This window comes from Pezoporus flaviventris, unplaced genomic scaffold, assembly GCF_033815535.1.
Source record: "Pezoporus flaviventris isolate CSIRO_AGI_PZ_B2104156 unplaced genomic scaffold, CSIRO_AGI_Pfla_v1 ptg000030l, whole genome shotgun sequence".
Taxonomy (NCBI): domain Eukaryota; kingdom Metazoa; phylum Chordata; class Aves; order Psittaciformes; family Psittacidae; genus Pezoporus; species Pezoporus flaviventris.
Window position 1 is genome coordinate 4,905,345 of NW_026892578.1, and position 22,569 is coordinate 4,927,913.

General features: G+C 44.3%; 1 protein-coding gene across 1 annotated transcript; it reads left to right on the top strand.

Annotated features, from left to right (window-relative positions):
- Window positions 1–17,833: 17,833 nt before the first annotated feature.
- On the top strand, window positions 17,834–19,635 carry CHST7 (carbohydrate sulfotransferase 7). Its single transcript, XM_061459762.1, has one exon. It carries the CDS (start codon window positions 18,185–18,187, stop codon window positions 19,556–19,558), a length of 1,374 nt encoding a protein of 457 aa, XP_061315746.1. The 5' UTR covers window positions 17,834–18,184; the 3' UTR covers window positions 19,559–19,635.
- Window positions 19,636–22,569: the final 2,934 nt, after the last annotated feature.

Consider the following 22,569-nt stretch of genomic DNA (forward strand, 5'->3'; position numbering starts at 1 on the left):
AAACTAATGCTATCTGAGACGATGTTTCAGAAATTGGGGGAGTAATAAATTAATACCATGTTTAAAACTGAAGTGTCAGGACTTCTCCAAAAGTGGGTTTATATTCAGCTGAATCACCAGTGCACCAAGGAATTCATCAGAAGGTCTTTGCTGTAAACAGCAGGTTGTAGCTCAGGGGCTAGTGCCAGGACATACAGCTTGTCCAGGCAATCAGCTCCTGACTCCAACCAGCTGCAGACATGTCCTGACAGCTCCTAGCTGAATAAAACATGGAGAGGACTTTGGGAATCGGTCCAAACACAGGTAGCAAATAAAGTTTGTGGTTGCTCTCTTTGGTTTTGTTTGTCTTCTGAATCTGCTTGCTAGTTTCTTAATTTATTTTACTTTTCATCTGGTCATCTGGGAAATGTCATTTGGATTGGAAAACATTTTCAGCATGAGCTGGCAATAGCTCAGGTGGCCTAACTTCAGAGGAGAGCAATAAAACAAACTTCCACTAAATTGCACCTATGGTATTAAGCGGCATACGCTTCGAGTCTGCCCTGCTACCTTCTGGAAGAAAGTAATGTGAGGAGAAGCTGTGAAAGAAGTGGAAAAGTTGCCTTCTAAGCAAGTCAAAGTAGGAGAGAAGCCAGCCCAATCTAATACTGGCTAAATAAATCATGAAACCTATAAAAATAATAGTAATTTTTACAGAGAGGAAAGAGGTGAAAATTAAAAACTGTAACAAAGAGCAAAAAATTCAGTCAGCAATGCAGTGAAGTTGTTGACCAAGAAGCAGATGACAATAAACTGGGGCAGCTTCCAAAAATCATGAAACTAAGGTATGGAAGCTGAACACTGAGAAATAAGATAATCTGCTATCTAAGGGCAGATACAACTTTTTTAATGTTGCTGGAAACTTGAATAAGTTCTTATGAAGAAAGCTCAACTTGGTCACTTTAAATTTTAACCAAATGCTCAGATTGTATTCCTGTGTCCAAACATGAAGAAGTTAATACTAAAATAATAGAAGAAAAAAAAAAGAAAAACAAGGAGAGGCTGAGGAGTGCTTCACTTTACTGAAGGCAGGCCTCCAGAGCAAACCAGCAGTAGCAGAGTTTTGTACTGCACAGGCTGAGACATCTGTCTGTCATACTGAATCTGCTCTTCATATAGGCAGGGCTCAGAGGAAGTCTTCCTGGATGCAAAAAGAGGATCTTGCATCTTGAAGTCTAAGGGTATCAACGGAGTGGGGCACAGTCAAAACCACTGGAAACTTTCTCACATGCACAGGAAATGTACAGAAAGACATTTGCAAAAGAGAAAGCAGGTTCTCAGAGAAGACTGCCAGAAAGCAATTACTCGGTTAAGTGCACAAGCTATGTCTGAGGTGGGGGATATTGCTCAGCAAATACAGTTTTTTCAAGGAAATGCAAGTAGAAACAGATCGCTCTTATTTAAAGGGTGGTGAAAAGGAAGAAGCACTGGACTTTGCTCTTCATCTGGCAGAAAAAAGTGACTTGACTGGAAGAGGAAAGTGAATTACCGAAGATATGCATGAGTGTAAGTAGGAACAGAGATGCCTAAAATATGGTAGAATTCCATTTCCACTTTTCCTACCAAGAGATTTCTCAGACTGTGCTGTATTCATCCTGCTTGACCTGTATGGACAATACACAGAGGCCCTTTTGATTTCTGTAAGAACTCCTAGTAAGCAAACAGTGGATCTGAAGATGCATGGGAAAAGTCTGCCTTCATCACTTTGTTGGAATTTCAAAACATTTATAAAATGTGAAATAATTCAGACAGAACAATGCAGATTAGACCCAATCCTCATGGGTGAAATTTTCAAGTTCAGCAGCAAGCTGGAAGACCACAAAGTGTATAGAGCTGCGTTGGGAGACTTTAAAAGGCAAATACAAAAATGAGAGAGGAGGGTAAATTGGCTCAGATTCGACATCCCCAGTGCAGACATCTGCTTTGGTATTGGGATGTCTTTACAGTCAATGAAGAACAACAGATGTTTCTGGGCATGACTCATCCTGTTTGAAACCTGGTGTTTGTCCTAGATGAAACAACCGCACCTTGAAATTGCCAGTTTCTCTCCATTAACTGTAGAGGATGATCATCTCAGCTGTGAATGCTTCCACAATAGATGCAAGCTTTGACATGATAGTACATGCAGGGGCTCATTAAGAGATTATAGAAAAGCAAAGGAAAGTTCACTGAAGAATTGCTCTTATTGCAGATAGCCCTAATTTGTTAAGATATTCATCTCTGTGCCATTGGCCACTTTCAACAAGAGATAGACTGAAACTGTGGGTCTTAGGAAGTGAATAAACAGCTTTTTACATGATGAGAGCCAATTACTGGATAATCATTTTTTTATCCCTCTGTGACTGGACCAACAGATGCTGAACTGATGTCTGAGGTGCTGAAGAATATAAAGTGCATTGGGATTGAGGGAGTAAATGTGCAGCTGCCATAGGAAAAGGGTAAAATGGAGGCCGGCAGCCAAAATGGTGTGTTTCTGAGGAGACTCTGGTGGCCAGAGAAGCAACTAACTTGGAAGAGATCACCTTCTTTGCCTGAAAGTGTCATTCTGCCCCTAATTTCTGGAAATAGATCAACTCAGAGGAGTAAGTGCAGTCATCTCCAAGCTGTTCATGAGTCAGAGATTAAAGTGGGCAGATAGGATGTGAAGAAGTACGGAGGTGTGAGGAAAAGAAAGCGATCCTCTGCAACTGCTGTCAGATGCAGCATCTAACTGCCCATAGGCTTATTGCAGTACAGAGGGAATGGGATACCTTGTAATCATCATGGGGCTTGGTTTTCAGTATTCTTCAGGTTTGTGTTTTAATGCAGTTGGCTAGGCCCTTCAGGAACACCTTGACCTACAATGGCCATAATTCCCACCCCCAAAAAAATGTCTTAAAATGTCCTCCATACTTAAATGAAACATACATGAACTTACAAGAAAAAAAAAAACAGAAGTAACCTTTCTCATCTGTTCATAACACTACTAAGTACCAGCAAGTAGCTTGGACAGATGGACATCCATGGAAGCTGTCTTGGACTGATAGCTGCTCAGAAGAAGGAAGGAGTTTATATTGCTTTATATGACCTTTCCCTTTTCAACATTTTCAGCCTTGAGGATTTTATCACTAAACCCAAGGAAAATATTTAGGAGTACAGTGACAGTGAATAAAGAATTTGTTTCCCTAATTTCCCCACCCCACCACCAAACCCACCTACCATACTGAAGAGCTATAGCCCTCTCTGGGCTGTGAGGTGTGGTATGCTTTCATCTCCACAACACAGTTTTCCCTCCGGTGGTTAGCATTCCTTTCCAATTTGTATGCCAGAAATGTACTATGTATGCCAAAACTATGCAAATACATTTTTTTAACCAAGCCACGAACATGGCTAAGAGGAAATTGAGGAGAGAAGAAGGAAAAACAAACCATCCAACTTCCTGGTGACTATTAAAAGTCTTACTCCGAAACAGGTAGAGAAAGAAAGATGGATGCATTAGGTTAGCATTGATAATTTTATATCCAATCTCTTTATTGCTTTCCTGATACATTCAGTTCACAAGGGATCTGATTCTCCACTTTGCTGTTCAGTTTTAAATCAGGTAATCATGGAAGGCAATACCTATATTTTTCACTGTGCTAAATGAAGCAAGCCAGCTTGTGTGGGGAGGGAGTAGATTATCTAACAGACCTGTTTACTTGAATATTTTAGGTTAGTCCCATTTAATTTCTTAATTCCTCACAAAAATATTTCCTTATGTTCCTAGCCAACAGAAATGTTCACAGCAGCCAACAGTCACTGCCCCAAAGGAGCAGACAGGCTTTGTTGCTTGTCAGCACTTCCAAGTCCCATGTGTGAGATGAGTTAAGGAACAGCAGCAGATGTCACAGCATGGCTGATGTGAATCAGGAGTAAGTCTCAGAAGCATGTTCTTCTGTGCACAGCATCAACAAGGATGTGGTGCAGATAACAATCACTTTAAAATACACTGTCCTGCACCTTGCAATGAATATCTGACCCTACCTTGAAGAAGCACAGCATCTCCAGTCCTGGCCAGTGAACCTTTTGGTGTTAGGTGCACTCATCTCTAAAATCGTTCACATACACAGAGAAAAAAGAAAAAAAAATAATCATGAAAGCCTTTGTTAGTGACAGCATTGCAGGAGGAGCTCACAGGCTTCCAGAAACTAAAAAAGAAAAAAATCTGAAATTATTAGAAGCCTCTTTTCAGCATGCTTTAGCAGTCTCTGTTATTTAGCTAGTTTTCCACCTTGTCCCAAAGCATACTTCCATGTTTGGTTGTTTCTCTTTCTTTGGGATTTGCTGTGACACTGTCAGCAATTATGTGCATTGTGGGTGCCAGACCACACTTAGGCATTCCCAGCATCCCAGCCCTTTCCAGCTCCTGAAAATGAGGCCCATCGCCTTCTCCCTGGGAATCGCTGCAAACTCTCTCCAGGGCTGGCAGGGCCACCAGCTTCCACCCTCTTAGCTGTCCTGGGGTTTATTACTCCACCCCTTCACCTCCAAACACGACTCCCACTTGTAATTTTTATTCTCTGCTTTCTGAGCTGGCTGAAGTTGCTTTAAGCTACTGACCCTCGTCACTTCTTTTTAAACAAATAAAAAGCAAACAAACCAAACCAGAAAAGGCTGGTAAGTACTTTAAATGGAGTGCCCCCAAATTTGACCCTCAAGTGAATTCTGCAAAGGTTAGCCCGCATGACTGTCATAAATGCAGCTGCTGTCACAGGGACCTGGCAAGGCCAGCCCTGTGACCCATTTTAAGCACACAATCCCTGATTCATTGCAGAGATCTCGTTATGGGCATTAATTTTTCTGAAGATCTGCTGAGCAGTGGGTAACAGCATAGCTTCAAATTAAATCCGGTTCAATACAGAGAGCAAAATTAAATCATTCAATGTCTGGTCTGCCTTGAGCTGTACTTAAGCCCTGTCCGTGATTAACAGATTAGAATGCAAAAAAAAAGCAGTTTAATCTGTCTGTTGCAGAGATACTTTTATTCCCCTGTGCTACAAATTGTTTTATCTCTAGATACTACGAGTGAAGCTCTGCCTGTAGGTCTCAGCAGATGGCATGGCTAGAGGAGCACTGAATTTCCTGTTTATCCTTAAACCTGGATATTAATATTGTGTCCTTTTAATTACAGTGTTTTCATTTCTTGCAAAGAGCTACATATTTGTCCTTATTGTCAAAACCAACAGACAACAAATACTGAGAGGATCAGACATGGGAAATGGCTGGTCCCAGGCATGCAGTAATGCAGTATAAAAGAAAAAGCAATGGCATCCACATAGCACAAATCCTGTTCTAATACCTTATCTGTAACAACACAGAGTCTGCTATGTGGCTGTCACTTGTCTTTGAATTAGCACTTTATATTAGCACATTTAAATCCTAAATGTTCCTCACACTGAACTTCTATTAATTAACAAAGCTGGCATTCCCAACCTTTATTTTCCTAAATGAAGCCTGGGTTTATTTTTTTATAAGGCTGCATAGCCGTATAGCTACACCACTGCGCTTAAAATAAAAGTACTGTAGTAGATTAATGTAAGGCTCAATCCAACAGAATATAAACTGAGTTTTTCTGACACAGCAGGAGCATGTTTCACTTTCAGCAGAAACAGAGAGCTGAGAGTGCTCAGCATTTTGCTGCATGAAGCCATTATGTACTTGCAATATTACATACACTGTGTATAGTACTGGTGACAAAGGGTATCAGGCACACATTGAGACCACACTCAGGTGCTGGGTATATCACTGCACCATCTTTGGCACCTAAATAACCAGAACATCCCTAGCATCCTTTGCATTTCGTAACTGAAACTCACTTAAATATAGGAGTGTATCAGAAGAACAATGAGACGCTGGCACAGTCATATATTTTTAAACATGCAAAAAAAAAATCACCCTCCTGTACAATGTGATGCTTTGCAGTCTGCAGATACCCTCCTTCATTTCCACCAGCTACTTCCACCAGATGTTTGTTGCCAAATTGGAAAGTTGCTGGCACAGGGGATTTTTCAAACTGAGCAGTGGGATTTTAATTAATTCTTTTAAAAGACCAACATAACACCCACAAACCCCTATGTGAGCTTAGGAGTTACCCAGCCAAGCCAAGCTTGCCTTGGGTACCAAATCCCAGTGACAACCAGCCTGCACAACTGTAAAAGTGGTGTGGACTAATGAGCACCACAGCAGGGTGGTCCATCACCCACAGCTGCAGAGGCACAGGCTTATGTGAGAGATAAAAAGCTGGCCTAGGAGTAGGTCATATATCAAATGGCTTCATTTTGGTAAGCTTTCCTGCAGTTTTCCTTTATCAACATTGCAGAAATGAGCCAGGTGATCCATGACCCAGTTTTATACAGGAAAGTTACCCACCCACTCTGTTACAGAGAGCAAGGATAGGCATCTGGTTTTAGGTAATACTAAGGAAAAGCAGAGATGACTAAATTAATAATTAATTCTTTTTGTAGTTTTCCAGTTAATTTCCAACGTTTGAGCAGCTGGCTTTTTTATGTTCTTCTCTAACAGTAATTTCTGCAGTGACTTCTGCTAAACCAAGGCAACATCTTTCTAAGACTGTTCAGTGGGATAAGGCAGTGTGGAGAACTTAAAAACCTATTTGTATGCATCATACTGTTTTTCTGGAGAAAGACAACAGAACAGCAGAGTCTGTAATGTGGAAAATGGTGAGCACTTTTTCAATTGCTAGCTTAAAAATAATTGCAATTTTAGTGACCTACTTCAAATTCAAGTGGCCATGAGCCTCATACCTGATTGATCTTTGCCCTTCCAGAGTCCCAAGGGCTGGGGAAATACTAGGTGATCCCTTGACTTTTCCCCACCTTTTAATTTTACTCATTTATTATTATTGCCAAAAGAACATCCATCCCTATGTTCTTTTCTTTTTTTTTTTTTAATGTTGTGACAAGGGCAGTGACAGCTTTGCACATGCCACGAGAGGCACATATCTATACACAGCCTAGCCAATGTCAGCAGCCAGACACAGCCAAAGAGGCTTGCAGTAATGCCACAAAATCTCAGCATCTTCTAGAGGTGTCAAATTTGCTGCAAATATGCAGATCAGCAAGCTTTCTGCGATTGGTCTGTATATGTCCAGCAAGCATTAGTCCAACTAGCCAATTTAAGTTTGTCTAGGCTGCCTGGGCAGACCATGGTGTGGGCCACCAGGAGTTCAAAGTACAGAGCTCAGAAAAGCTTCAGCAGCGCTGCAGCCGTAGCTGCATGGAGGGCCCGAATTGCAGAGTGATTTTTAGAGTTGAATTCTGCAGGGCTGGGGGAGGAGAAAAAGCTGTCAGCAAGGCCAATCATAGGAAAGTGTAGGTGAGAAAAAATTCCCCAAATTTAACAAGATCCTAAATATTTTCATAGAGTCTCTGAACTATTCTACCTAAAATAACCTAGAGATTTGAGATTGTCATGTGCTTTTGTTTAATTAAGAGTTGTTAAGAGTCTTACTGAAACTATTTTGCTAATGTTTGTATCTTAATGGCTCTGTAACAGTAATGTGAGAATAACAGGAATATTCCCGCCACCATAATAAAAACTAAAGGGAGCTGCAACTGGTTCTGACTTTCTGACTAAAAAAGGAATAGTTCTGCTTTGCTGCTCAGCTACATTTTCTATTTGTTCAGTAAAATTCTCCAGTCCTAGTCTAGACCTCTTGATCAAAAGAGTAAATTTTTAGAGTTTATATAAGGATATATAAACATTACATTTCCATGTAATCTTGGTATTAACAGAATGATTTTGATACTGAATTCACTGTACTGAGCAAAGCATAGTAAAAAAATCCCCAACAAACCAAACCAAACCAACAAATCAAAACCTGGCTTAATTTTAATGTAAGTTTTAATTGTTTATATTGCAACTCTTGGTATTATATAGTGTGGCTTTGGTGACAACTTTTCTCGATTTAATGTTACTGTATTTCAACCTCTAAATACAGCTTTCTACATCAGAGATACATAATAAGTCATATTTCTGTTGACAGGTAACACGGGTAACAGGAGTACCACTCCACCAAACTGAAATTATATCTGTTTCATGCTCATAAGCTTATGATTCCTATAGCCACTTCCAGAGTTGTCTTCTGAGGATGTTTCTTCTGCAGTGATCAGGCTGACACAGAAAGGGATAATGTGAAAAGCAGCATTAATATGAGCAGGAGAACTGCATGGTGCAGACAGGAAATACTGTTTTCTGGTTTTAAGTCATTTGTGCTAGTCTGTTAAAAAAAAGCTATGACTGAAAAAATGAATTTTTTGTATTCCTGAACTGCAAAATTACACATCTCAAAATAATAATAGAAAGACAGCAGTCCAGTTTCATAGGCAAATTAAAATAGGATTGAAATATCAGCCATGTGCTATTCATTTGGTCTGTTTTTTTCCGAACTGAAATAGATCAATCTATTTTGAATTTTAAAATCCTTTCATACTGTTTTAGAAAGCTGCTGACAATCCTGTAAATACTGTTTAAGATGTTTGGTATTACAGTGGAAACCTGTGTATTTTTTCAGCTGAGAAGCTATCTACTTACCTGCTGATTGCTGATGAGGGTGAAGATGACTGATGAGCATCCATCATTTGAAAACTGACATTGAGACATGTCACTATAATCTATTAGATGTATCAAATTAATTTCATTTTCTTGACTATGATCTCATTCAATAGCAGCAGAAGCCACAAAGCCATACAGTTAGGTGTTGACACCAATTTTACTTTCATCACGAGTCAGTTGGAGGCATCATTAATTAAGTCAGAAAAGAAGTTAAATGCTTTCTGCTTGAGTGTGTTATTGGGCAGAAGGAATTGCGATTGAGGCAGTAAAACTCTGTCCCGAAACATGTAGGGCTGGAACTCAGATCACAGGGAGCTCTTGTTTGGGCAAGGGAGGGAAGGAAGACAGGTCTCTTAACACAAACACAGATAATCTTAATTACTTTAATTGTTTTCACAGCAGCCCTTTAAAGAGAAACTCTTCTTTTATTTCTTTATTTTTTTTAGGACTCCACAGGATAAAGATAAATTAAGTGAGTAAATAGGCACGGGTCATCTTAGATACCAGACAAAACATTTAAGCAAGCTGATCTATTTGACTTCCTTGCAGAATAACTGCCAGGCTTCCCCATAAAAGGAGGGATGATAGTGAGCAATCCCCAAGCAACCCCTGAAGTCAGTAAAGCTGAACTACTGTGAAAAGTGGTAATTTACATTTCCCTACAAAACCTTTATGTTGGTACCTAAGGTGTGGTACATCAAAGCCCAAGATCCTATTGGGAGAAGACAGTTTATGCTGTAAATCATAAAAACATAAAAAACAAAAAGAAGTTTTATAGGAAGAGCAACAAAGAAAGCAGATCAAGAATGAGAGAACTGAGATTAAAGTTTCCTAAAGTATTAGGCATGGCTGAATTGGCTAATATCCTTGATGACTGTCAGTAAGTTGGGACACCAGGGATCAGATAGCTGGAGGAGGACCATGTACTCCTGACTGGGTCTGTGTATTCTGGAAGTGTCCCTCAGACAATGGCTCAAACCAGAGCCTCAAAGAAAGTCCCCAGTACTCATTAAGTCTGCTGTAGCTGAGTTATTGAAAAAGTGAGGTGATACCACTGCTAAGGACCACCTTTATTTCAAGCCATTCAGTAGACTCTGAGATGTGTGAAACCTGTTTGGAAGACCAAGCAGATAAACCCCCAAACTGGCGAAATGTAAAGGGGGTTTTTCGCTACCTGGTTCTGCTCAGTTTAGAAGCAGACTCTTTGTGGCGGAGAAGTTACTTTACTCAGTTCCAATACTCAAGCGTCACCCTACCTGCCTTGCAATACAGCTGTACAAGCATCAAGGACACTCATGTTTGTGTTATGCTTACTTTGTGCATATACAGACAATACGTCAATAGTAGATTCTTTTAGCTATCATTAGTGAGTACAGGTGGGAGAGCCTGGTCCTTATAGCAGTGAGACAGCCCAGATGTAGGTGGGTGTCGAGCACATCCTTTGAACTCACTCTTGGCAGAAATGAAAGCCAAGAGTACAGAAGACTCTCAGTTACAAAGTGTTGGCCTGCTGTTGGCACCCAATGGCCCTGCCCAGCTCCGCCACTTGCTTGTGGCCCTGGGTGCCACCTAAGCCCAGCCCAGATCCATCAGTCAGGAAAGGTCCCAATCAGGTACCCTGCTTGAGGAAACTTATGTTCATCAGACCTCAGATGGCAGCAGCTGTGGTAACAATTTCAAATACTTAAAATATTAGAAAATGTAGTAAAATTTTCTGCCTGTTTTACCAGTAGTTGTGCAGTGTTTTCGAGGGGTGTTTCCTAACAGCATGTAGAAGGGGAAATCACACACACACAAAAATCCCAAACATTAAAACCACAAAGTATGGCGATTTGTCAAAGCAAGATGTAAAGTAGGGGCTTCCTTCCATTTCTTCCCAGTACCAAGACAAATGTGAACAGCTCTCTGTAGCTCCTGCCTGGGCAGGTTGGGTGACTGGGCCATCCAGGAGGAGGATAAACAAAAAAAGGGTTTAGGCTTTAGGCTTCACTGAGGACAATGAAGGAAGGACAAAGAAAAGCCAACTAATACCACCAAAATACAGCAAAGGAAACTACAGTAAAGTTTCCTGTAAGAAGAGCAAAGGTATAGGGAGTTCAAACACATGCTCCAACTTTGGCTGATGAACCTCATGGCCAGCAAGCTGGAACAGCCTGATATGACCTGTTCCACCAGTAATGCCTACATGCTCTTCTCCATACAGCCAAGTCAAGTAGCTAATAAATGATGCGGGAAGCCTGCCCAGACAGAGGATAATTCCAGGAGGTGGAGAGATAGGTTTTCCCAGAACATTTCTATAATCAGCCCAAAGGCTGTTTTTCTGTTGTTCAGCTAGAACATTAGTTATCTCCCATCTGTAAATCAGCCGCTATATCCTGTAATGACCTTTTACTGTGTGGTTTTCTTCTGTTCACCCACTTGTTTCATGAATTGGGTTTGTGGGTTTTCTCTTTATTTTTCTAATAGGTAATGTAAGAGTGAAACTCCTCTGAGAGCAGAAGAGTGGATGATTTCCATGCTAAAGCTTTGGTAAATTTTCTGAAACAATTTTCACAGTCGTATCAAACCTAAAATTGCATTAAATGGTCTAAAGCAGCAAAGAGCATGACAATTGATATTTGCATATCAAAACCTGCCAAGTATAAATTTAAGCAGTCCCCCCTTCACAATAAACTTGTGTAAGCATTGTGTTCTAATCACTTCTTTCTGCCAGGGCGCTGATAGCTAATGGCTCCTTTTGCTTCCTACTCTCACCTAAGCTTGGTCCTGACAATGAGAAGTGCAAGTAGCAGGCACCAGTTCTGGGGCTGCAGACAGCAGCAAATCTCTCTTACCTCTGACAACTACAAACTTGATAGAATGAGTAGGTGTAAAATACCCATGATAGCTGATGAGCACATCTGTGCAGTTGTCTGTTTGTTATAGGGATTCTCAGATATGCATGAGTCTGCACATATGTAAGCATGCATGGGGTCCTACAAGGAAATCTTCTGTTGTCCTCACACATAAAAAAACCCACTTATTTCTTCCAGTTTTTAATATAATAAACTATATGTAGTAAGAGTTTGTTTTAAACCTCAACCATGAAGATTTCCTTTTAAAACTACTGATATTTGGCAGTTTATGATCAGCTCAATTGGGCTCAGCATCAGCTGGACTCACAAAGACCTCTGTTTGGGAGCCACCAAGTGAAATGGTGGCACTGGAAACCTAAGCACAGTTGTCCTGCAGAGCCTGAGGAAGTGTGGTTAGCCAGTGTGCAAGTTCCTTGTTGATAAAGGTTATGATCAAACCAAAATAGTTTTCGTACTGTGTTTTATGCATACAGATGCATCAGTAAATAAACGTTGTGCTGCAGCTGCTTAGTTATGCTGTGATCCCTTTGGCCAGGTTTTATAAAGCTCACAGTGAAGACCCCGAAGCAAGAGACTGGCAGCATTTTTTAAATCTGTGGCACCTATTAGGAGGCTGAAGAAAAGAAACTGTGGGCTGCTGACTCCCATTCAAGTTGGGAAACCCCAATTAACATCATAACATACCCCGGGAAGACTTCCTCATTAATAACCAGTAATGACAACCAGGGAGCCAAACTGGTTCCTAGAGGTTCCAGGAACCCAGGAGTTTCCCAGAATCGCTACCCTTTTGCCCACTAACATTTTCCTCATAAAAGTTAGATCAGTTGTCACAAGCACATACAAGAATAAATTTCACGTGAATTATACATTATGGCATTTGTCTTTCTCCCGTACAAGCACAGTAATGTCTCCTGGAAAGCATTTGCATCAGAAAGTCTGGATTAACAAAATGATCTTTGAAGACTTAATGGGACAAATTTATAAGATAGGTGCAGTGACTGAGCCCTCAGCATTTGCATTTGCACATGCCAATATGGATTTTTGAAATTAATAAAAAGGCAGATAGATTTTTGGTCCAAAAATGATTTCTGCGCATGAAAGTGCTGCAGCATGAAGGCACAGGAGAGCTGCAAGTATTTTGTTATGATGACTGTCACAGAGGGGGTTTTGGAGAAAAAATAATCCTCGTTTAAAAATAGGTCTCAAATTTTCTAGTTCATTTCTTCGCTTGACTGAGCTGTGAAAGATTTAGTTCCCTAATTATGCCAACACAAAGGCTTAACTTGTTGAGTTGTGAAAGCTTTCTGTTATTCTTAATCAACATCTCTAATTCAGCAATAGTAAGTCTGTGACAAAGAAAGAAAATACAAAAGGGATCGTGATTTCTTCCATTAAAGCCAATTATTTCCCACGCATTTTAGTGTTGAGGCACTCTGTGCACTCGAAGCTTTGAGACCCCAAACACATTACCATTGGAATCATTTTTCTTCAGCAGCTACTGTAAATTGCCAAGCAGTGGGAGGCTCAATGGAGGTGCTGGCTACTTGTGCAGCGTAAGCCTGTTTCTGGGCTGTGTCATGACTGTCTCACTGCTAATGGGATAACAGAGCACACTCTGCAGGGGAAATGCTTAAAGACTTCAGATTGGAGCCATACTTGGCATAATTTTGAAAGACTCAAGTTACATTAGCACTGAGTTGGATCATGGGATAGAGGTTTTCTTGTTTCATTGCAACTGATTTATCAAAATTTCCACTGTTATAAATAATAACAGATTTTTCCTTTTGAACTTCCTCTTGAACCTCAACAAATACATAATTTGCTTTGACCTGCCTTCCACCTCCTGCATTTTCTTGTTGCATTTCCTAGCAGCATTTTCTATCACCTTCAATGAGGGCATTATCTTCCTTTCTTGGAGGAAGTTAGAGGAGCTCACAAGATCAGATGACATAAAAGGAACCATGTTTTAAATTTAAACTGAAACAAACAAAAAACCTGCTTTCAATATTTTTTTTCCCCCATTTTTTCCACCCAGATATCACATTGTTGGAAAAGACACATCTTGGAAAACCACAGACAATCCCTACTCTAATACTTGCAGCACAGTATATTAGTAATAGCTTCATTTAAAAAAAAAAACCTCAGCAGTGGAAATGAAGTGTACCTGCTTCTCTCAGGCAGAGAAGAGCTCCTCTAGCTGGGTACCCATCAGGCTGCTGCAGCCAGTTCAGCAATGCAGGACCGTGTGAACAAACATCCCTTAGCCCAAAAGCAGGCTGTAGTGCTGGGCTTTGTCTGAGCACTTCCCCAGCTTGTGCTCTGTGCCTGGCTGTTATGTCAGGCAACGGAGAGCAGCAACTAACTATGCCAAACTTTACAACGTCACCAGTTCTTGGTTAGGAATAACTGGAGAAATTCAGGAGAAAGGAGAGACACACCCTCTCCCTTCTGACTCTACATGTGCTGTTGGTTCCTAAACTCAAACATCAGCTTCCATCAGTCTGGAGGGGCACTGAGGTGTCCCATGCCTTCCCGCTGCTCCCGCTTTTTTTGCAGAGAGCCATTGGGTGGCATTTGCATGGTGATTACTTGAGTGTAATAACCAAGACCTGAAGCTGTATATACCTGGCTTCTCTCAGATCAGCCCACAGAGAAACCTAGAGGTCTGGACTTGTGCCAATTTAACTAGCAGAAGTACACACACCAAGAGAGCTGCCAAAGTTACAGTTTTCCTGCCCCATTTCCTTGTCTTTCTTGCAGGTACGGGGGAATGACATCAAATGTATGTGCAGAAAGCTGAATTATCACCTTCTGCATGTAGCTTTGCATCTAAAGCCCCTTCCACACAGCTGCTCACCAGCCCCTGTGCTAGAAGCCTCCTCTCTTCTTGTCTGACTTTCCACTTTCTTCAGATCCTCTACATTTCCACTGAGTCTCCCAAAACTTCTGTGATATTTCTGACCTTTAGCAGGCACTCAGTCTCTGATTCACTTCAGGGGGAAGTCCACTGCGAAAACTCCCTTCTGTGCCATCCATCTCGCCTGGACCAGCTTCTCCATCCCACTATTCTCAACATGTCCCTTCTGGAATGTGAGCTACCAAGACTGGTTGCATATGTGAAACATGTGGCACTGCACATGTTGGAACATCTGATGACAAAGCAACTTCAAAAATAAAAATGTTGTCCTCATTTGTTGCCTTCTTGAAGCTTTTAATGCTGCCATTAACCATGGACTTCTTTTTGGCTGAAGCCTGTCAGTGACAGTATATGCAAACAGAGAGCACATTAACAGCCAGGATGTTTGAGGGCGGTGCTCCCTGTGCAAAGCATATTTAATTTTATCAACTCATCAAGCTATTTTTAATCACAAAATGCTCTTTGAAAGTGACAAGAGCATGTGAGAGCTGAAAGAGAGCTAGCTACAGAGGCGACTAGGTCTCTTTTGAAAACTCTGCTGAGAAGATAAAAATGATTCTGAGGCAGAAATGCATTGTTCCAGCATTTACTATCTTTCTTGTCAGTAGAAGTACCATGGGAGACGGAAGAGCAAAAATTAAGTTAGAGAGATAATACACAGGAAGCCAATGTTATGTTAGATTAAAAACAGCCAGTACTTTCAATAACAAGCTTGGAAACTAGAAATGAAATACTGCTATACTAAACAATGCAGAACATGTTATGCCTATTTTCTTTTTTTCCCCTCCCTTTATAAAATAACATAAAGCTCAGAATTATTGCAAAGAAATAGCAGGAGCTAGATGCCAAGTGGGCAGGCTGCTTCGCAGATCAATGACAAAGAACCTGGCTGCCTCTCTTGGGTACTGAATTGTTCTGCTTTCAGAAGGAGATGCAGAAGATTACCTGTATGTGTAAATCATGTCTTTATGGTTGATAGAAAAAGCCTAATGAGGGAAAATCATCCCCCTAATTTGTGCTGAACAGAGAATAAATTAATGCAGAACTGAAAAGCAAGAAAAATCAAAGTCATTCTCTTCCCAGCTCCATTTGGACCAACAATCTGCTTGCCAATGCTCCAATTGGTCACTCCTTGTGACCCCTCAGGAAAGCTGGAGCTCACGGATTTTAAGCCCAGCTCAGGCACCTGCTGGGTGGCAGAATGAATACCGGCTTTGCGGGAATTTCCCCATGCCAAAAAAACCCCTAACCCAAAACAAAAACAGTAAACACAGGCTAATCCTCTGTAAGTAGAGGAACCAATGTGAAGATGCGGAACAAAACACTGTAATTCTTTTTGGTTTGATAATCTTTTAACAACTGGCGTGTTTTTATATTAGTATAGATATGGCCTGTGGTAAAGTGATTTGGGACTTTCCCTTTTTCCAGACCACTTGCCGCAGAAGTTTGTAGTTTGAAAAAAAAAATCAGCATAACACATAGGTAGTTTTATTTCTATGGTTTCTTATTTGTCAGGCAAAATATCTTACTCTGTGAGATGTCTTTCTTTTCAAGACAGCTTCACTTTAGTTAGGCCATTTTAAGGCCTTAATTTTAGTTTTTAGATAAGTACATGTCATAGAAACAAACCAGCTTCTTTGTCAGCGATGATACTCATGCTACTGCCAACTGTTGTCTTACAAAGGGAAACCTTAGCAGCTCAGAATTTATCCATTCTCATCTGCATTTCTCAGGATCTCATCCTGGTAAATCTGCCAAAATTACTATTTTGCATGATACCAGAAGTCATTTGCACTGGGTATACCTCTCAAAATATATCATATCATATCATAAATATCATATCTCAAAATACTTGCTATCCATGTTCCTTGGACTGGGGAAGGTTTTCTGGCAAGACTGTGATCTGGTTTTGTCAAGTGTGGTTTTATTCTGTTGTCCTCCTTTGGTTGCTTGAGGGTCTGGATGAAATCCTGGACTATACAGAATCAGAGCTGAAATTCACACTGGTGTATCTCGCTGTTTAGAAAGCCCAAAGCCATTATGAATATAAGTAGTGAAATGTTATGCTGGGGCAGAATTTCCTTTCCAATGCCATCATTTCTACATTCTTCTGCTCAGGAGCCTGTAAGTCTTGTTTGGCACCATCTACCCACTCAGCACACCATAAACTACAGGAAGCCCAGTCTTTAACACTTACTTAACAGAGGCCAAGTAAAGTGTTAGCAGGCAGACTGCTGGCTCCCCACCTGGACAGAAGAGAAGCATGCTTTTCCCCTCTCATTGCTTTGTGCTCCTTGTATTTTGCCTGATTTGAAATCTGATTATTCTTTAACAGCTAGACATTCAGGCTATGTGCAGCAGCTGCACACTCCCTATCTATATATCTATACTATAGAAGGAGCATTTTTAGAACCTATGTAAACTAGTGGGTCATGTCTGTGCTCTGTTGTAAGTGATGTGGTTGACCAAGGTTGTATCCTGTGCCTTACCACAGGTGCACACATACTGCATAGACTCTTCTGGGAGTCAAAGCATCAAACACTGAGAGTGAGAATTGTGTTATCCTCACTGAATTCACTCTGCATGCCATCCTTAAATATTAGCAGTGTTTTAAAAAGGATGCCATCCAGTGCCTAAAGGTTAGGAGAGTCAGCAGCCCCTGCCACACCATCAGCAGGACAGGCACAGTGCTTTCCTGACAGGAACCTTAACTAGAAACATGGGATCATGGTCCATGTCTTCCTGTGAGCATCTTCCAAGGTCAGGCTGGGGCTGGGCTGGAGATTTTAAGACTACACATTTGAATTGAAACACCTGACGCCAACCTCTTTTTGACTTTCCATACCACACGAGATTTATTTAGACTAATCTTAGATGTCTAAAAAATCTCGAAGTCTAAGCCTGAGCCGGTAATGTTATGCTCCTACTGTAGTTAATAACGGGTTATCAGAAGGCTGTCAAGCACCCAAGACAGGTTGAATGGGTGCCCATTTCTTCCTACCAGATGCAAAGGGTGCCAGCCCACGCAGACACAAAACTTTTAGATGTATAAACTGGAGCAGTGAGTCACGATGGAGATGTCTGTACCCCATCTGCACGCACACACAGACAAAAGCGTGGCTGAGAAATCTCGCAGCTCTCTACAGCGCCGAACTGCAGCATCTCTGAAACCCGCTGCAGATTTTAATAGCTGTTATCCGCCCTAAAAATACATTCGCACCTCGTTACCGTAGCGTGCTTTTTTCTCGGGAGACTGGTGGGTAACAGGACCTGTTATCCATCCTCTGGACACCCTCAGCTGCTCGGTGCCTGTCCCGGATAACAGCCCTTCTTAGCGGTGCGCCCGTTGTCGGGCGGAGGTGACTCCCGAGGTGCCGAGCCCGCCCCTCCGGCCCTGCCCGGGGGAGGAGGCAGAGAGGAAGGAAGGGAGGGAGGGAGGGAGGGAGAGAGGCTGAGCGAGGGCCGGCGTGGAGCCCCGCTCAGCGGCAGTAGCCCGCGCCCCGCCGCCAGCGGCGGCTCCTCAGGCGGCGGCGGGGGCAGGTGCGGACGCTTCCGCATCGCGCTGCGAAGAGGAGCAGCAGAAGGCGAAGGAAGAGGAGGTGGCGGCGAGGGCGGGCGTGCGGCGGGGCCAGCAGCCCCGAGCCTGTCCGGCGTGCCCGTGGGCGTGCTCCCCGGCGGGGCGGGCCGGGCCGCCGCCGCTAACTTTGCCTCTTCGCGAAGAGCCTTCCTCCGGCAGTCAGAGGGTCGTCGGAGCTCCGGCGGTCCGAAGCAGCCCCCCGCGATGAAGGGCCGCCGGCGGTGGCGGAGCGAGCACCGCCGTTTCGCCGCCGTGTTGGTGCTATACACGCTGGTGCTGCTCCTGTTGGTGCCCTACGCATTGGACTACGGGGCCCGGCGCGGGCGGACTGACGAGGAGCCGCTACTGCGGCGCTGCCCCAGCCTGGAAGAGGCGCTGAGCGAGTGGGGCTGGGAGCAGCAGCAGCCGCCGCTGGACGAGGAGGACGAGGAGGGGGACGAAGCGGCGGGTAACGGCAGCGCGGCGGGGAAGCGGCACATATACCTGCACGCCACTTGGCGCACGGGGTCTTCCTTCCTCGGGGAGCTCTTCAACCAGCACCCCGACGTCTTCTACCTCTACGAGCCCATGTGGCACCTGTGGCAGGCCCTGTACCCAGGGGACGCGCTGAGCCTGCAGGGCGCCCTCCGCGACATGCTACGCGCCCTCTTCCGATGCGACTTCTCCGTCCTGCACCTCTACGCCGCGCCGCCCGGCCCCCGCGACCCTCTGGCCCCCGCCCAGCCCGCCGCCGACAACCTCACCACTACCAGCATCTTCGGCTGGAGGACCAACAAGGTGATCTGCTCGCCGCCGCTCTGCTCCGGCGCTCCGCGGGCTCGCGGAGAGATCGGCCTCGTCGACGGCGCCGCCTGCGAGGAGACGTGCCCGCCGCGGGCGCTGCGGGAGCTGGAGGCCGAGTGCCGCAAGTACCCGGTGGTGGTCATTAAGGACGTACGGCTGCTGCAGCTGAGCGCCCTGCTGCCGCTGCTGCGGGAGCCCGGCCTCAACCTGCGCGTGGTGCAGCTCTTCCGCGACCCCCGCGCCGTCCACAACTCCCGCCTCAAGGCCCGGCAGGCGCTGCTGCGGGAGAGCATCCAGGTGCTGCGCAGCCGGCACCGCGCCGAGCCGCGGGGGACGCTCCGCCACCCCCAGCAGCAGCTGTCCGGCATGCTGGGCGGCGGGCGGGCGCCGCAGCACCGCGCCGAGTTCTTCCTCGGCGGCGCCCTGGAGGTGATCTGCCAGGCCTGGCTCCGCGACCTTCTCCTAGCCCGCCGCGCCCCGGCCTGGGTCCGCCGCCGCTACACGCAGCTACGCTACGAGGACCTGGTGCGGGAGCCCCGCGCCCAGCTGCGCCGCCTGCTCCGCTTCGCCGGGCTGTCCGTACCGCCCGCGCTGGAGGACTTCGTGCTCAACATGACCCGCGGCGCCGCCTACTCCTCAGACCGGCCCTTCCTCATCTCCGCCCGCGACGCGCGGGAGGCCATCCACGCCTGGCGGGAGCGTCTCAGCCGGCAGCAGGTGCGGCAGGTGGAGGCTGCCTGCGGCGAGGCCATGAGCCTCCTCGCCTATCCCCTCAGCGCCGGCGACGCCCGGTAGCGCCCGCGCCCGACGCCGGGTGATGGCCGGGCCGGGGGCCGCGACTGCGGCGGGTGGTCCCGCTGGCGGGTGGTCCCGCTGGCGGGTGGGCGCTGTGGGGCCGAGCTGGGCGCGGGGTGCCCATCTGGCACGGCGGCGGCCTGCGCTCGCCTCAGGGGCCGGGTGCTGCTCCCCTGGCAGGCGCAGACCAGCCTCGCCTCAGGAGCAGGCAGTGTTGCGGGGTTCAGGGCCCTGCTTCCCGCTGCTGGCTTCGGAGGGACTTCCTCGTGGGCCACTGCTGAGAGAGCATGGAGAATGTCGCATTTAAGGGAAAGGTTTGGTCAGAGGTGTCCTCTGGGCACAGCACCTCACCTGAAATGGTGACCACACACAAAGCACGAGTGCTCTTCAAGAAAACTGCATTGAAATTTAAAAATCCCCTGAATGAAGACCCTCAGCAAGGAACTAGAGGGCTTCAGAGGTGATGCTGTGGGAGCATCACCACTGACGAGCGCTGAAGCATGCTGGGCTCTCGTGTTGCTACTGAAACATGTACTGTGAAGTGTGAAACACTTGCGTGAAGTTGGCTGCAGAGGCCACTCGAGGCCCAGGCGGGCAGGAGGAGTGCGGGCCCCTGGGGAGGGCTTGTCTGTCCTGCTCCCGACCGACTGGGTAGCTCTGCTGGGATGGTTGCTGCCAGAACGGGTTGCTGATGATGGGGGGGGGGCACAGGCTGAGGGGAGGGAACCATGTTAAACCCCATCCATCATTCAGAGCAGCGGGGTAAGCATTAACCTGCTTATGTGCTTTGAAGATGTTTGTGGCAGAAGTTTCTGCTTTTTTAAAGAAATCTGTAATTCCTTTTAAAGTAGGAATTCTTTTTTAATATATTGATATATTCTGGTGGTGATACTCATGTGAGATACCTGTGACTATCATGTTTCTTATGGACACATTTAGGGGTGACTGTAACCGGAAGATGAACGCTCGATGTTTCCATTTGGTTTTCTCAGCCAGATGAAAGAATCACTTTTCTTCCTTTGCTTCAGGGCTGACACATTGTGCTGTGCGCAGGGTCCTCCTGGTCACGTCCCTTCTGAACAATAACATCCTTTCAGCTGGCAATCCTGGACAAAAGCAAATGTTTCCTAAGAGGCCAAGACAGATTAATCACAAAGTTCCCAAATAAAAGCTTGTATATAAAAAAAAAAAAAAAAATAGAAAAGAACCTCCCCCCAACCTTAAGTTTTATTTGGGATTTAAAAAATACATTTTTCTGTAGATACCCTGCAATGTATGAGAATACATATCCTGTATGAGAAGGGTGTGCATGCATGTGTGTGTGTGTGTGTGTGTGTGTATATCTGTGAGTACCTCTTTTTTCTTTATTTTTTTAATTTGGAGATAGAAGGTTCAGTTGTAATTTAGAGATGCAGGGTTGTGATGTCTTGGCATCTGCTTTTGAGTCCATTACAGTCTGGCAGCATTTAAATGGCCCCACAAGAGTACACAAGGTTATAGGGGTATTTACACGCAGTCCTCAAATACAGACTGAGAACATGAACTTCAAACAGAATAATGTGTTATCAGGAAGAAAACAGTATTTATATAAAGTGCTGGAAATAACAGCCTTTCAAAGACATTACGTTATCACAGAGGAAACATTTGAATTGCATTGTAGGTGTTCATGCTCTGAATATTGTGCTCTAAAACCCATTAGTTTGTTAGGATGAACCTTCCGTTACTTTAGCACTTTTTCTTCCTTGACCCTCCCACCTGCAAGTACATTGGCACAAGAAGCAGGTTTCTTTCACCGTCTGATAGGGAAATGTAGCCGTAAAAATGCTTTTGAGTAAATCTACTCATTTCACAGTAGCCTGTTTCATACAATTCTGCATCCTTTGGTTTCTGCTTGAAGCAGAAATTACAGGGGCTCATTTTGTGTTGGAACAACCCTTGGTATGATCTAAGGGATGTTTTTGAACTCTCTCACAGGCACTGTGAGAGCAAAATTTGTCTCTGGATGTTCCGCTGGTATATATAAACCAGTATTTATATAGATGGACAATACTATATTAATGCCTAATTGATAACCTGTGTCAGGTAACCTGTTTTGGAAGGATTCTTCGGGAATACAGCCAGCTTGGCTTGTATTGACAGGCTTGGGAAGAAGGATTTTCTTGCAAGTCAAAAGATTATGTGGTACTTACTTTCTTCCATCATTTGGGAGATGAGAATACAATGTATCTTGTTGATTTCTTTTTAGCAAGTGGCAGTCACAGATTTGTACAGTGCAACTGTTACACATGCACTTCACCTCAACAGGGAATCAGGGAATCTCATCTCACTGTTTCAGGTGGTAAATGCTTTTCATAAGAAGTTTCTGGAATTCCACACTTAGTTTCGCTTACACTGGTTTGTTGTGATGAATAAAGAAGTGTTGCCATCTAGCTTCACTTGATGCTGGTAGCTGGGGAGAAGACATTAACTGCAGATTACTGAGTCTTTTCTGAAGCAGTTTCCCTGCTTGAAATAGATGCATTTTCTGTATCAAGAATTATTTCTTTCCACAGAAGTTGTTCTCTACCACAATTGCTCTTCATTAGTGAATCATTCAATTTTTCTTTTCTCATCCTAGGCTGTTCTTTTTGGGTTTTTTTGTATGCTGTGAAAAGAGTTCTGGTGGGCAAAATGCACAAAATACAGCAAGTGCAGTTTGCATTCAGGGTGCTGAGTTCATTAGAATACTTCAGAACAATCCAGAGGGAATATCCAAAGCTAAAAAAAGGAGTGAGTAGCCCAGAGTGGGACCTTGGTGCAGGATATGCAAGAGCATGTAGGACTGGATGAACGGTTGCTTAAAAACCGATTCTGCAGTGAGTGTGTTTCAGTCACTAAAGGGCTTTCTAAGGAGGACAACTAGGGCTTCCCAACAAATGTATCCTGTTTTTCTCCTCAAGGTGTTTTGATAGTGCTGGAAAGCACTGTTCAGGATGCTTACAGCATATACTTACTGGCCTACAAAATTGTTC

What these genes read in the sequence shown, in the direction of transcription:
- CHST7 (XM_061459762.1), top strand. Translation starts at nt 18,185, where the DNA reads ATGAAGGGCCGCCGGCGGTGGCGGAGCGAGCACCGCCGTTTCGCCGCC.